General features: G+C 39.0%; 1 protein-coding gene across 2 annotated transcripts in view; it reads left to right on the forward strand.

The window, feature by feature from the left end:
* The window catches only part of CPSF30 (cleavage and polyadenylation specificity factor 30), a 66,408-nt gene that overhangs the window by 8,172 nt on the left and 41,215 nt on the right, over positions 1-17,021 (forward strand). For both annotated transcript variants that reach the window (XM_088979989.1, XM_088979990.1), the window contains exon 2: positions 14,976-15,376. In XM_088979989.1, coding sequence (XP_088836115.1) covers positions 14,976-15,376 — 401 coding nt within the window. The remainder of the gene's footprint in view (positions 1-14,975; positions 15,377-17,021) is intronic.

Raw genomic sequence — 17,021 nt, forward strand, 5'->3', positions numbered from 1 at the left:
CCACAAAAAGTTGAAGAGATTGAGAGCTAGGATCAAAGAGTGGAATATGGAGCATTTTGGAAGGGTAGAGGATCAAAAGAATATTTTGGTGTCCAGGATTGATGAGCTAGACTCCAAAGAATCCCAAAGAATTATGAATGAGCAAGAAAGGAATTTGAGAAGTAGTTTAAAAAGGAATTGGAATAAGTTCTTAGAGAGGAGATTTCTTGGAGGCAAAAGTCAAGACACAAATGGATCAAAGAAGGGGACGACAATACAAAATTTTTCCCTGCGTTGGCTAATGGGAGGAGAAGAAAAAACTATATGGCCAAATTAGAAGTGGATGGGGAGGAAGTCACAAATCAAAGATGATATAGCCAAAGTGTTGGTGGATCACTTTAAATCAATTGCAGGGAAGCCATTGAATAATAGACTAAGACTGAAAGGTCTAGATTGGCCCAGGCTGTCTGAAGAGCAAGCAATCTGGTTAGAGAGAAGTTTTGAAGAAGAGGAAATTAGGCATGCAGTGTTTTCAATGGAAAGATCCAAAGCCCCTGGGCCAGATGGCTTCACCATGGCTTTTTATTAAGACGACTAGAATGTGCTAAGAGAAGACCTTTGTGCTGTGTTTAAGGAATTTGAGGATAATTACAAAGTAAGCCCTAGAGTTAATGCTACTTTCATAGCTCTAATCCCTAAGAAGAAAGAAGCAAAAAATCCTAAAGATTTTAGGCCGATCAGTTTGGTGACTAGCATTTACAAGATCCTGGCTAAAGTGTCATCTTTGAGGATTAAAGTAGTGCTGCCCTCCATCATTAGTCTAGCCCAGGAAGCATTCGTGCAAGGGAGACAAATAATAGATCAGATTCTAATAGCTAATGAATGTGTGGAGGATATGAGAAAGTCCGGAAAGCAAGGTTTTGTTTGTAAGCTGGATGTAAAAAAGGCCTATGATCTTGTGGATTGGAGTTTCTTATTAGAGGTCCTAGGGTGTTGTGGGTTTGGAGTTAGATGGTGTAGTTGGATAAAGGGCTGCATAAGTTCTTGCCTTTTTTCGGTCTTGGTTAATGGGGTAGTCAAGGATTTCTTCCCAGCTTTTAGAGGGTTAAGGCAAGGTGACCCCCTTTCCCCTTTCTTCTTTACCTGAGTTGCAGATTTTTTGGTAGTTTGATCTCTAAGGCAAAGATGGAAGGAGTAGTGAGAGGTTGGAGGATGGGAAGGAGCGGGATTAGGGTGACCCACTTACAGTTTGCTGATGACCTAATAATCTTTTGTGAAGGGGGTAATAGGAGAACAATAAGCAATCTCAAATATTTGATAAAGCGTTTTGAGAGAGTATCAAATCTCAAAATAAACATGGAAAAGAGCTGTGTGGTGGGTGTGAATCTGGATGAGAGGACTATTGAGTCTGTGGCTAAGTATTTAGGTTGTCCCATTTCCTCTTGGCCCTTATAGTATTTAGGTCTACTTCTAGGAGCCAACCCTAAGGAGAGCACCTTTTGGGCCCCAGTTCTAGAAAAGTTTGAGAAAAGGTTGGCCTCGTGGAAAAGGAACTATATTTCTTTAGAGGGTAGAGTAACATTACTAAAAGCTTCCTTAGCAAATCTGCCATTTTATTACTTCTCTATGTTTAGGATTCCTGTTAGAGTGGCCAAGAAGTTGGAGAAATTAATGAGAAATTTTCTTTGGGAGCTAGGGGAGGAAAAATAGAGGAAAAAAGGATCACTTAATAAATTGGGGAATAGTGTGTAAGAGGAAAGACAAGGGTGGTTTGGGACTAGGGAAGTTAGTTTTGAAGAATAAAGCACTCCTAGGAAAATGGTTGTGGAGATGGCCCTTAGAACAGGAGAGACTATGGCATGAGGTAATAGATAGTATACATGGCAGTTTGGGAAATGGATGGGAGGCTGGTGTATCGCGTCGAGCCATGTTGGCAACTCCTTAGGAAGCAATTCAAAGTATTCTCCCTTTTTTCCTCAACTGTATCAGGTATGATGTCAATTCTGGTACTTCTGTTTTGTTCTGGGAAGACATCTAGGTGGGCAATTCTGCCCTTAAGGGCAATTTCCCTTTTCTCTATTCCCTTTCTCGCTACAAGGGTAAAGCAATCTCTTACTTTCTTCCAACATCTTTTTCTCCATCCTCTCCGAATCGGGCCTTTGGGTTTCGTAGGGGCTTGAGAGATCATGAACTCTCTTGTGTTTCAGACCTTTTGTTACTACTTGAAAATGTTTTTCTGGACCCTTTAAGATCTGATGTGAGACTTTGGTCTCCTAATCCAAAAGGTTACTTCACGTGTGCCTCCTTCTTTAAGTCCCTTTGCTATCCCTCGGGACAAGTGGGTTTCCCAGCTAAGGGGGTTTGGTCTAAACCTATACCTCCTAAAATTATTTTCTGCTGGGAGGTGTTCTATAGGAAAATCGGCACTTCAGACTTATTGCAGAAGAGAAGGCCTTCTATGTGTCTGTCTCCTAATTGGTGTGTACTTTGCAGGGCTAATGGTGAGGATTGCTCTCACTTACTTTTAACTTGTTCTTTTTCTGGTGCTATTTGGGGTTGGATCTTTGCTTTGTTTGGTTGTAGATGGAATTTGACCGCAGCCGTAGATCAGATCTTTGACCCTTTGTGTGGCCCACAAAAATTGGTAAAACAATGTGGAGGTGCATTAGAGCTGCTGCTTTGTGGACAATTTGGGAAGAAAGAAATGCGAGGATTTTCCAAGAGAAGGAGAGAAGTATTCAGAATGTAAAGGATTGCATTTTGACCAGGGTAGTCCATTGGCTGAGATCATTGGATTCCTTTAAAATATATTCCTTTGATGGCATTTGGAGGAACTGGATTGCTGTGGCTAGTAGCAGTAACAGGAAGAACAAGGTACCAGATGTGTGGGTGCCTCCTTCAGAAGGCTGGACAAAGCTGGATTTTGATGGTAGCAGCCAAGGAAATTCGGGTCCATCAGGGATAGGTGGGGTGCTGAGAGATAAATATAGTAATATATTAGCTTTATTCTCAAGCTTCGTGGGTATAGGTGACTCTATTAAAGCTGAGCTTCTAGCGGCAATACAAGGTATTCAGATTGCATAGCAATTGGGAGTTCAGAATTTGCTTATTGGAGACTCCAAAGTCGTTGTGGGTTGGTCAAAAAATCCAACTTCAGTTATTTGGTGCTACATGGATGTTATGAAGAAAGGTAATTGGTTTTCAAGGAACATGGCTGTTAATTATCAGTGGGTGGGTAGAACAATTAATACCATAGCGGATGGGTTAGCTAAGCAAGGGGTATCAAGGGAACATTTATTCTGGGCAGTTCTGTAAACTTTCATTTCCTAGTCTGATGTAGTACTTTGTTGTTGTTGTTGTTGTTGTTGTGGAGAGGTACCAGCTCATGCCTCTCCTTTGGGCAGGCTGTATTGTAATTTCATTCTGATTATCATGAATAAATTATCATCCATTTATAAAAAAAAACCTACAACATGCTTACCATGAGGAAGAGTGGTAAGCTCCCACGTGTGATTATGGTCAAAGGCTATGAGTTCCTCTTCCATTGCTTTGCACCACTCCGAGGAGGTAATAGCTTCTTGGATATTATTAGGAATAGAAACAATAGACAAAAGGGAAGCAAACTAACGATGGGAAGCAGAAAGATGAGAGCCAGAAACATAGTTAGAAATAATATGCAAAGTACAACTACGTCTACCTTTACACAAGGCAATGGGAAGATAGGAACAACTGTCAGATCTATCAATGGAGAAGAAACTAGTGAAGGAGCTGGTATCTGTTGATGCGTATACACGTGCTTGATAGGTGGTCTTTCAATAGGAACCTATAGTGGAGGAGACGGAGACTTGGGAGCAATGGGAATAAGAGGAATGGGGTTGACAACAGGAACTGGAAATGGAAGCACATGAGATAAAGAAGGAACATCACCATAGTAAAGAATGGAACAAACTCGAAGAAGGTGACATCAGGGCACACAAAGGAACGTTGAGAAGAAGATAGATTATAACACTTATAGCCCTTCTGTGTCCAATTGTAGCCAAGAGAGATACACTTGGTAGAGCATGCATCTAACTTGTCAATCATTGGGCACAAATTATGAGCAAAGTATACACACCCGAAAACCTTGGGAGAATAAGAGGAAAAGGTGACACTGTAGGATACAAGACGGAGAAGGGAGATTGACCTCCAAGGATAGACAATGGCATTCGGTTAATGAGAAAACAAGTTGTAAGATCAACATCACTACAAAAATATTTAGGAATACTCATATGATGCAAAAGAGACTGAGTAGTCTCAAGTAGATGACGGTTCTTGTGTAACTACTACATTTTATTGAGGTGTATAGGTGCAAGAGGTTTGATGGGTGATCCCGTGTTGTTCTAAGTATTCTTGAAACAGGGTATAGAAGTATTCTTTCCCATTGTTAGAACGAGGAATTTTAATGTGAACACCAAACTGAGTACGAATTTTAGCATAAAATTTTTGAAAAATGGAGAACAATTCACTATTTTCTTTCATAACATAAAGCCATGTCATCCTTAAATAATCGTCTACAAAAATTATAAATTATTTATAACCATTGTATGGCACAACTTTGTTTGGACCTCAAATATCAGAATGGACTAAAGAAAAAGGACTCGAACTATAACTATCAACTCTAGGACTAAAGGAAACCCAAAGGTGTTTCCCGTACTGGCATGACTCACATTCCAATGAAGAAAGACGACACAATGACGAAACAAGTAACTGAAGTGTCTTGAGAGGAGGATGACCAAGTTTGCAGTGCCATTGAAGAGGTGTAAGAGAAGACTGAATAGCTACTGTCGAACTACCACCATCAAGATAATACAACCCACTAGCTTCATGCCCTCCACCCTTGAGATCCTAAAAAGCACAAGTCAGGAAAGAAGGTTACATAACAATTTAGAGATTTGGTCAATTTGCTAACAAACATAAGGCTGGAAGGGAATTTGGGTACATACAGAACTGAAGATAAACATAACGATGCAATGTCTACATTGCCAACACCACAAATGGGTGAGGTAGAACCATTAGCTAAAGTGATTGTTTGTGATATCGAAGATGGAGAAAGGGAGGAAAACAAACCTGGAGTCCCAGTCATATGATCAGAAGCTCTAGAATCGATAATCCAAGGTGAAGGTTTGGAAGCCAGACAAGCCATATTTGAGTGACCAAGAATAGCTGTATTCTGTTGGGAAGTAGCCTGAAGGAACCTTTCATACTCATCACGTGAAATACTCATCATCTCCTTCCCAGAGGCACTAGTAGATGTAGAAGGTGCTTGATCAGTTTGCTGGGTATCAACTACTTCACCACCACTTGTTGCTGCATTATTGGTCCATGTAGAAGGGTGTCCATGTAAATCACAAAAAAATTAACAGTGTGTCCTTCTATCCCACAATGTGTACACTTCTTAGGCCCATAACTGTGATGACCTACCCCTGAGTCTTGACCTCCAATACGCCCACCATCACGATGCAACATAGGCCCACCACGACCTGCTTGAACTCCACGACCTCCTTTATTTCCATGGCCTCCCCCTCTCATCACTGCAGAGGTTGATCTATCTGAGACTGTGGGACTCTCGAAAGACCCAATATTAATCCTAAGAAGTCGTGCAAACACCTCCTCAAGAGAGGGAAGAGTAGAGCCTTCAAGAATCTGAGCTCTAACTGGTTCATGCTCAGCCTTCAAACCTACTAAAAATCTAGTCGCATCTAGTTGATCCCTTTGTTGCTACTGAATTTTAACATCTCAAGTCAAGGGATAATAGATATTCAGCTCATTTCGAAGGTTCTTCATACTGGAATGGTACTCCTCAAGTGTCTGATTTCCTTTTCTTGATAGAGTTGATATACCCTTGTAGTATTTATCTTGTCCAGAATAGAGCTTCTTGGCATGATCTCATATCTCTTTAGCAGTATCAAGAAACATAAAATTCACGCTGATTTTGGGTTCCATATTATTCCACAACCACGTCATAATTTCATAATTTGTGCATCTTTTTGTTCCTAATCACTATACCCTTGGGAATCAGCTGAGGGTTTTTCCTCCTTCACATGTTTCATTTTCTTCTTGGCTCTAAGAAAGACATCCACTGACTTGTTCCATGGCATACAATTTTCACCATTCAGCTTGATGGAAGTCATTTGTACATTCAAAAAATTAGGGGGAATCATAACACTGGATTTTTGATCACTGTTCTCTCCTAGGGCTGCCATGGGTAAAAAAACTTCACTTCACAACACCACACTATACCACAACCAACTAGCTACGACTAAAACATGTGCTGTAACTAATTTTCAGCACTATTTTCACACATCACCCACTTCTATCAACAAGAAACACAGACAGGCTTTGAAACATGTGCTGTAACAGGTTTCAGCAGTGTTCTCACACCTATCACTCACTTCCATTAACAAGAAATCTCCAGAAAATCACTTCTTATAATACCTGTTAAGGGTGTCATAACTTTGATTTCATTTATGAGATGGCACAATTGTTTATATATTGATGGCTGATGATACCTATTGTGATGATGCTTTAATTCTATTATTTAAATGCGGTTGTTTTATCATTAGAAATTGTTTACACTTTTTTTTTTTTTTTTATAAAGGTAAGGTATAAATGCATTAAGAAAGAAAAAAAAAAGGAAAAAGGGTACAAATGAGGCTTACACCTCTTTTGTTGGCTTGCACTTCTTGCCTTAGGATGGTAGAATGCCTCACACCACACCTCCATATTTTAAAGTATTGATTCCATCAGACAATAAAGATCAAGATGAAGGATGATCCAAGTGTATACTTTTAGTCAGTTATTTCTTTAAAGCATTCGCTGTTATTCTAATTTATTTGTTAGATTTGTGCATGTTTCATCTTTCCTTTTATTTTATGGTGAGTTATAACAACATTGTTTGTTTTTAAACTTGATTGACAAGGGAGACCTGCGTCTTCTTGTTGGTTAGAGTGTTGGATCATGACTTGGGGCACTACTCTTTTACTGTTCTAGTTTTTTTATATAATTTTTTGTTATTGTACTCTTTCCATTGCATTAACATCTTATATGTTTGAAACTTGACTTTCATTTTTTTTATGAATGTTTGAAACTTGACTTCTTTATTGAACTTGTGATTATTTTTTTTTGATAGTAAAAATAAAATTTCATTAGAAAAGAAAAAAAAGCTACTACCTATCCAGGTGTTAAGGCAACACCCAAGTGCTAGGAATTTTGGCCAACTAACTCAATTACAAATCAAACAAAACAAAACAGGTTACACATTTGAATCCCCAACACTTGCCCAAGATTATCCCAATGTCTTCTTTGGATACTTGGCAAAATTCTGGTACTAGAGCCCAACCAACAATAGATTTGCTTACAGCCACCACTATCCTCTCCAAATTCTAAGATTTGGCTCCGAAGATTCTTCTAATTCTTTCCATCCATAAATTCTAACATCTTGCAAATGGAATGCAACTCCAAATCTGACAACAAAGAGGGTTCAAACAAGAAAGACAAAGAGTTTCTGGTTGTCGATCCCCACCTAAAGAGTCTCTATTAGATTAAAATGATATGTACAATTACAAAATGCCCATAAAGGGTTAAAAGAGAAAAAGAACAAATACAAAGGCTACAGATTACAATAATAGTGCACAAAAGGGACTATGATAAAATTATACATCAGTCTTAGAATCTCCACACTCCCCCTGAAATTGATACATAGACATACATAAGCATCAGTTTGTCCTCAAGATAGAGACGTTGATCCCTAGTCATGACCTTGGTGAAGATATCAGCAATTTGCATGTCCGAGGCAACATGAGGAAGAGAAATGGAGTCATCAATGAAAGATCTCGGATGAAATGGCAGTCCACCTTGATATGTCTAGTCCTCTCATGGAAGACATGATTTGATACAATCTTTATGACACTTGTATTGTTGGCATAAAGAGGAATATGAGTGGGAAGCTGAGTAGCAAGGTCCATAAAGAGAGATTGTAACCAAACAATCTCACTGCAAACAAAACACATTGCCCTATACTCAGCTTAAGTGGAAGATTTGGATACTGTCAGTTGTTTTTTGCACTTCCAAGAGATAAGAGAATCACCTAGAAAAGTACACCATCCAGAAATGGATCTGCGGGTGTCAGGGCAGCCAGCCCAATCAGCGCCAATATATGCTCTTAACTGAATGGGAGAAAAATAGTCCCTGAGAAATTGTGCCTTTGACATAAAGAATAATGCAATAGACAATAATCATATGAGGCTGGCGAGGAGCAGAAACAAACTGATTGACAACTTGAACGACATATGAGATATCAGGCCGAGTCATAGTGACAAAGATGAGGGATCCTACAAGCTGGTGATACAAGGTAGCATTTGAAAATAATGAACCATCAGATTTTGATAGCTTAACATTCAGATCCAAGGGAGTATTGACTTATTTCTCATCAGTGATGCTAGTAAGAGAAAGAAGCATATTTCTGTTGACAAACAAAATATCTTCGACCAATATAATGAACTTCTAACTCCAAGAAATAGGTGAGACTTGAGAGGTCCAAGATCCTTTGTGTGGAAGGAATAATGAAGCAAGGACTTCAACTATTGAATGCCTTCATCATCATTTCCAATTAGCAACATATCATCAATATACAATAGTAGGATGGTAATACCCTGAGGCTGTTGTCTAACAAACAAGGAGTGATTAGAAAAGTTTGGGCTATATCCTATCGTGACTACAACATCCCAGAAGCGCTCAAACCAAGCCTAGGGAGCTTGTTTCAAACCTCATAGAGGTTTCTTCAGGTGACACACTAAGGATCACTGTAGTAACCAAGAGTAGGTTTAATATAAATGATCTCCTTTAGCTGACCGGGAAGGAAGGCATTCTTAACATCGAGCTGGTAAATGGTCCAAGATTGGATAGCGGATAATGTTAAGAGAACACAAATTGTGGTTATCTTAGCGTTTGGAGCTAAAGTTTCCTTATAATAAATGCCATACTCTTGATTCTAACCTTGGGCAACTAAGCGGGCTTTATATCAATCAAGGGATCAATTAGATTTTAGCTTGATGATGTGAACCCAACAATTCCCAACGATGGAAGCATTTGGAGCAGATACAATATCCCAAGTGCCATTCTCATTAAGAGCCTTAATCTCGACACCCATGGCTTCTCTCTAATGAGGACTCCTAATAGCTTGCTGGTAAGATCGAGGGATATTTGTGGAGGATAAAACATCAGAAAAGGAATTATGGCTTGAAAAGAAACAATAGTGGTTAGGAGGCTGAGAAATACAAGTAGACCGACGAAGAGGTATCTGAGGAAGGTATATCACTTATAGGGAGATCATGGGGTAGATGTGCTAGACCGGTAGGAAGGGGGAACAAGTGTTGGGTCTGAAACATGTAACTGTTTTTGAGTTAAGACAAGAAGATCTTTCCCAACAGATGAGGGAGGAACATCCTCTGAATCAAAATTCACAAAATAGAGATAGCAGAAAACAATTGAGCAAATCCAATAAAGAAAGAAATATGCTCAAGAAACATAACATTTTGTGAAATCGGAATACGCTGAACAATAGGAGCATAACATAAGAAGCCTTTGTAGTCGGGACTGTACCCAACAAAAGCACACATAATAGACTGAGTGATTAGTTTAGTACATTTACGAGAAGGAAGATGTACGAAGCACATGGTGAAAGATATGTAGATTAGACAAGTTAGGGGGACAACCAGAGAGCTTTTGAGGCGGAGATGCATTAGCAAGGATAGAGGAAGGAAGATGGTCGATTAAATACACAGTTTGTCTTGGCTGTTTCTGTCCAAAAGGAAGGTGGAGCATGGGATTCTTATAGAAGTGTTCTTACAATAGTAAGGACATGGCCATTTTTGTATTCTGCTAGCCTACACCATTCTAATATACAAAACGGAAGATGATAAAATTACACATTAGCCTTAGAATCTCCACACACCTTGAAACTGTTTGTCTTTCCTTCCATAAATTTCAATATCACTAGAGCTTGCAATCCGTGGAATGATGAGTTAATAGGAACACAGATCTTGTTTGAATATCCCTCTAGCGTTTCTCTTGTCGGCCCCAGAAGAAGAAACAGTGGCAAGACTTGCCTCATTCTCTAAGGTGGACCTAGGTGTAGCCGACAGTGATCCAGGAGAAGTACCAAGGGAGATACAAGCTCAGGATATTCAGGACAGAGACCCAGATATCAGCACTAATCGAAGCAAAGGTACACAAGAGGAACAGAATTCAGATGCTATCCCAGTTTTACCTGTCAAGGACTCTCACTCAGTGGGTTCTGATCGAAGCAAGGTTTTGGACTTGTCAAATCAAGGAATCCCTACACTCTTGTCTCCTATTCCGTCTTTTACTCCTTTGTTTCCTTCTAAGGAGGTATCTAATTTGTGTTTGGCTACCTGTGCCGGTCCTGCCAGAACCCCTCCTGTTATGGAACTCTCAATCCAAAGTGCCACAGTCTTGGAGCCTGAGAACCTAATGGTTGATAGGGTAGAGGAAGAGAGGACTAGAGTTGTATCTTTAATCCTAGAAGTTCTAGCTGACCCAACCTTGGGTTTGGATGTGTTGATGTTAGCTTAAACCAGCCCTTTACCCAGACAAAGCCAACCTAGAATGAGACCCTGGAGGGAGCAAAGGAAGGAAGTCAGGACGGAAGGATGGGTTAGAAGGAGCCAAGATAGCAGGTAAAAAGGTAGAAGGAAACAAAGGAAAAAGAATATGAGTGAGATTGAGAAGCTTAAGAGTGGAATAAATTATGAGGAGGAGAACAAGAGTATGAAGAAAAGAAGAGGGGAGTGAGGAGGAATACCAGCCTAGGGGTGTCACAAGTCTTTGCTATGAAGATAATAATAAGTTGGAATGTAAGAGAACTAGGAAGTTCCAAGAAGAGAAGGCTAATCAGAAATGTGTTCAGGAAAGAAAAACCAGATTTGATCATGATTCAAGAAACCAAATTATCAGAGCTGAATAGAAGGTGGATAAGGAGCATTTGGGGAGCCAGGGGTCTGAGCTGGTCATATGCACCCTCATGGGGAGCTTCAGGGGGAATTCTGACTATATGGAGGAATGAGGGAATGGAATGTTTGGAAGAATTGATAGGTCAGTATTCAGTCTCCCTAAAAATTAAAAGAAAGTCGGATGGAAGAGTATGGGCCTTAACAAATGTGTATGGTCTTAGCTCTTAAAGAGACAGAAGCTTTTTGGGAGGAATTATGTGCCATCAGGGGTTTGTGGGAGGGTCTGTGGTGTGTGGGGGGTGATTTTAATGTCATCAGATACTCTGGGGAGTCAAACAACCCAAACCAGGGGTTCACTACTAGCATGAAGAAGTTCAATAGTCTAATCCTAGAATTGAGAGATCCCCCCTTGCTTCAGGTGGACTATACTTGGTCAAATTTTCAATCCCTCTCAACCTGCTCCAAACTGGACAGGTTCCTCATATCTCTTGTTTGGGAAATAATGTGGGGGGTCTTTAATGGAAAGAGGGTTACCTAGAGTTACTTCAGACCACTGCCCTATTTGTATTGAGAAAGAAATCCCAGGGGGAGGCCTTTCTCCTTTCAGATTTGAGAATATGTGGTTTGAAGACCCTACATTTAAGACCAGGCTAAAGGAGTAGTGGGAGGAATTTAGATCTCTAGGGAGATTGAAAATGGTAGGTTTTGCTAGGAAACTAAAGAGGCTAAAAGAAAAAAAAAATAAAAGTTTGGAATAAAGCCCAATTTGGAAGTTGGAAGAAATAAAAGATAACTTGGTAAGGAGGATTGAGGAGCTAGATAGGAAAGAGGCTCTCAGAATTATTTTAGAAGAAGAAAGAGGGTAAAGATGGAATCGAAAGCAAAAACTGGAAGAGATCTTACGAAAGGAGGAAATCTGTTGGAAACAGAAATCAAGGTGTCAGTGGCTCATAGAAGGGGATGGAAACACTGAGTTTTTTCACTCTTTGGCAAATGGAAGGACAAAGAAGAACTTAATTCTCAGTGTGGAGGAGGAGGGATAGGTGGTAAGAGAAAGTTAGGAGATTATAAGGATTTTTATAAATCATTTTAAGGAAATTTTCTCAAGCCAACTTGGAGTGATGCTAGACTTGCTAGAGTTGGAAGGAGATGTTCTGTCAGAACTCAGAAGAGCAATCTCTCGATCTAGAAAGGAGATTTTCTTTGCAAGAAATCAAGGAAGCAATTTTTTCAATGGACAAGTCTAAAGCCCCTGGGCCGGATGGTTTTCTCCATGGCATTCTATCAAGAGTGTTGGGATATGGTGAAATCAGACATCTTGGAAGTCTTTAACAAATTCTTCTCCAAAGGGGAGGTTTCACCAGGAGTAAATGCCACTTTTATCACTTTGATTCCAAAGAAGAGGGAGGCCAGAACTCCTAAAGACTTTAGACCAATAAGCCTCATTGGGAGTGTTTACAAAATTCTTTCAAAGATCTTATCAGAAAGACTAAAAAATGTGTTACCCTTGATCATCTCTTCGTTCCAAGGCACTTTTGTAGAAGGAAGGCAGTTATGGATCAAATCTTGGTGGCCAATGAATGTGTCGTGAAAAGAAGAAAGGGAAGAGAAAAGGGGCTGGTTTGTAAAGTAGATTTAGAAAAATCCTATGACCTGGTTAATTGGGAAGTTCTCCTAAAAATACTAGAAAGACTGAGATTTGGAGTTAGATGGAGGTCGTGGATTAAAGGATGCTTAAGTTCAGCTTTGCTCAATCCTAATCAATGGTTCAACAAAGGACTTCTTTCTGACTAGGAGAGGAATTAGGCAAGGTAACCCCCTATCCCCTTTCTTGTTTACCCTAATGGCAGAAGTGTTAAGTAGGATGGTGGTAAAAACTGATGATCAAGGCTTTTTTAGTGGTTGGAGGGTAGGTAGAAATCAGGTGATTGTTACCCATCTCCAATTTGCAGACGATACCATCTTTTCCTATGAAGGTAACAATGAGAAAGTGGTGGAAAATTTGAGGGTGCTGCTGAATAATTTTGTGGGAGTGACAGGGTTGAGGATAAATTGGACCAAAAGTGGAATTGTAGGGGTCAACTTGGAGGAAGGAGATCTAATAAGATTTGCTGAGGTCTTGGGGTGTGAGATCTGAAGTTGGCCTATCAGTTACCTAGATCTACCTTTAGGAGGAAACCCTAGGTCAGTTGGGTTTTGGAAACCAGTTTTAGAAATATTTTATAGGAAGTTAGCCCTGCGGAAGAGGAATTATATTTTTTTGGGTGGAAGAATAACCTTGATTAGAGACACACTGGTAAACCTCTCCACCTATTTCCTTTTAACCTCTAGAATCCCTTCTTGGGTAGCAAGGTGCTTAGAGAAGTATATGAGAGATTTCCTTTGGGATCCAGGAGAGGAAAGGAAAGACCATTTGATCAAGTGGGAGCAGGTTAGCAAACCCAAGGAACAAGGGGGTTTTCGAATTGGGAACATCCTATTAAAGAACACAACTCTACTAGGTAAATGGCTTTGGAGGTTTCCCTTTGAGAGCGACAGACTATGGCACAAAGTGATTGAGAGCATTCACTGAAGGCTGAACTTTTGGCATTACTACAAGGGTTAAAGTTAGCCAAACAGTTAGGATACAGACATATTGAGGTGGAAGGGGACTCAAAAGTAGTAATTTCCTGGGCAGCAAACAGTAGCCATACCCTGTGGACATTTAAACAAGTGATTAGGGAAGTGGAAAAGATTGCAAAGGAGGTTGAGGCTGAATTTAAATGGGTCCGAAGAAGTTTAAATGGGCTAGATGATGCTTTAGAAAAACAAGGGGCATTGAGACAACAACTATTTTGGGCTGCACTGTAATGAGGGATAAAATAGAGTGATTAAAGGGATTAACTGTCCAATCACCAAGTTGTCTAAACTGTTTACAATCTGAAATTTAATAAAATACATGTTTACTGATAAAAAAACATCTTGCAAACGGAATGCAACTCCAAATCAGCCCTGCTTTCTTGCTTCTACTGTACGTCTTCTTTCCTCTCTCAAGCCCCTAACATTCCAAGATAACAACCTCAACTTCAAAGTCAGACCCCAACACCCCCCTCTACATTTCATGTTGCAATCTCCTTTTACTCTTCATCAACTTTTCCTTCTTCCTTCTCCTTCCTCCCATGCTTCTCCCCCTTCTCCAATAATTTTCTTTTTATTATGTTCTTCCCTTTTGCTTCTCTCAAAATGTTCTATTGCCTTCCTCACTGCCCCTTTTCCTCCTAGGAAAAATAGGCCCAGACCAGTGTTTTCAACGTGAAAGGGGCAATTTGTGCCCGAGGTGCGTGCCTTTTTGAAGCAAGGTGCAAAAATACAAAAAATGCCAAAACAACAAAAAAATGTAAGAAAATTAAAAAATGCCAAAAAAATAAAAAAAGCAGAATATGCCAAAAAATGCAAAGAAGTAAAAAAATATTAAGCATAATATTATTAAAAAAATATACTTAAATTTTAAAATAAATGTTTTAAAGACCCTGTTATCTAAAATTAAAATATATAAACATAACATGTAAAGCACATTCAAACATATAAAACATTTTCAAGCATGTAAAATCCACAATCTCTTTTTTTTTCCTCAATTGCATTACTTCAAATAGCTAATGTGATGTAAAACATCTTGCATTCTTGATTCTATGAGCCACCTTTGTACCAAGCCCCTCGAGGCAAGCACAAACAAATCCATGTTAGGGTTTTAAATTTTTAATCCTTATACAAAATTAAATGATTTTATAATGTTGAATGTCTTTTAAGAGGATCTTTTACTAGGATGAATGAATGAACAACATTAGCAAGATAATTTCCTACATCAAAATTCCGTGTTCCTTCATCTTTAAAAAAAGATGATGTCAATCAGAACTTCATAGAAAGAAATTACTGAAGCTGTTGGTATGATAGCTAGCATCCAACATATCCAAGGGCATTGGTGTATCTTCTGATGTTCTGGAATTGCAGGTACAAGTTTGGTTTTTGTCCAAATGGCCCTGACTGCCGGTATAGGCATGCAAAGCAGCCTGGACCACCACCTCCTGTGGAAGAAGTATTTCAGAAAATTCAGCATCTAGGTTCATTCAATTATGGTTCCTCTAATAGGTTTTTCCAACAAAGGATTGGCAGTTATGTCCCACAATCAGAAAGGTCTCAGTTTCCACAAGGTTCTAGTAATGTTAATCAAGGCATAGCATCAAAGCCATCTACAGCTGCAGAATCTCCCAATGTACAGCAGCAGCAGCAGCAATCACAGATGCAGCAGCCTCAGCAACAACAGCAGGTCAACCAGACTCAGATGCAAAATCCTCAGAATGGTTTGCCCAATCAAGCTAGCAGAACTGCTACACCACTTCCTCAAGGATCATCTAGGTGTGTTCATGGTTCCTAGATTATACATGGGCCAATTCTTGTACTATCTGCCAATAAAAAAAATTCCTGTACTATTTTCTATGACATGGTTCAAAGAAGTCTTTGCTGATATATTTGTCTTCAATTAGTTTTGTGTAAGCTGTATTAAGTCATTATAGTCATTTCCATTTGTAATATTGTACACTTGTACTTGCATTATTGTAGCTTTTGATAACGGCTTGGAGTGGCTGATCTGAATGGCTTATTACCTTTCCTTTTAGTGAATGTAAGTTGTTCAGGAGGTTGTGAGCTCCTTAATGACTGAGCTGAAGTTCTGTTGATTACTATGCCCTCATATTTTATAATGTAATAGTTCACCACGAAAAGCCAAAGGATTTTTGTGATGTTTATTTTAGCAGTATAGACTTTAACCTGATCAATGCTCTCAAGTAATAAATGTGGGATAGCTAATGAGATCCTTTTCTCCAGATAAATAACAAAACTGAATATAAACTAAATATTAATGAATGTCTGGATTAGGATGAGGGTTTGGCTATTGTAGAATTTCTCTGTGTAACTGCTTGCAAAGGAATTGATCAGTATGATTATGCTTGTTAAGGGATGACAGGGCAACATGCCCTTACTCTTATCGATCCTCACTGTTAAGGCATGCCTCAGACACATCAAGGATCACAGCCTCACAGGCATTTTGTAGGGTGTGCCTCACCTGTCTTGTTGCTTTGTTTTGATGAATTAAACTTGACTCTTCTGCTGAGTTGATAATTTACTATATTACATAGGTAATATCTATGATACTTAGACTCTTAGAGTTTAAATAGTTTAATTCATGTAGGACTTGAACATACAAAGCTATAACTATTTTTGTTAATTAAATAGTGCTCTAACCAAATGTTCTGATGAGCATTTTTAAATATTTTATTTCTTTCAGAATTTAGTTTTGCATAGTCTTGAATATTAAAACTGATAAAAAAACCTTGAATACTAAATGCTTCTTTAACTTCTTTTTTCAAAATTGGTCCTAACTTTGTTTAAGCATGTTCTTACCTTGCACCTTAGTCTCTAGAAACCCCTTTGCTTGAATTGCACTTCCTGCTTTTAAAGCACCGTGGGGATCTTGTGTAGTAGTGACCTTTAACATTTTGTTGAAGCCTTGAGCAATGAAGCAGGATTAAAGAATCAAACCTAGAATTTCTTTGAGTAATAAGGCGAAAAGGAAGGGTGAAAGAGGATCCCTTGGCCTTACAGGCTTACACCCCTACAAGCTTGTGAAGAAATCCTTTTTCACTCCATTAACCAAAATAGAGAAGTAACTAGAGTTGACATAGCCATGGATCCATTTACACTACTTTTCTCCAAACCCATAGTTTCTCAAAACTTGTAAAAGGAATTGTCAATCCACCAAATCATAGGCCTTTTCTAGATCCAACTTACAAACAAAATATTTCTTAGATTTTGTCATTTCATCTAGGCACTCATTATCTATTAGGATTTGGTTTGTAATTTGTCTCCCATATATGAAGGCCCCTTGGGATTTTATTCGAAGACTATAATTAAAAATTCCATTAAAAGTAATAAGAGAATGCAAAAGGAAGGTGATAAGATATCACTCGAGAGAAGAGAAGACTAATTGAAGTTCAACTT

Source organism: Nelumbo lutea, chromosome 3, assembly GCF_056320005.1.
Source record: "Nelumbo lutea isolate HS-2025 chromosome 3, American lotus-T2T, whole genome shotgun sequence".
NCBI classification, from domain to species: domain Eukaryota; kingdom Viridiplantae; phylum Streptophyta; class Magnoliopsida; order Proteales; family Nelumbonaceae; genus Nelumbo; species Nelumbo lutea.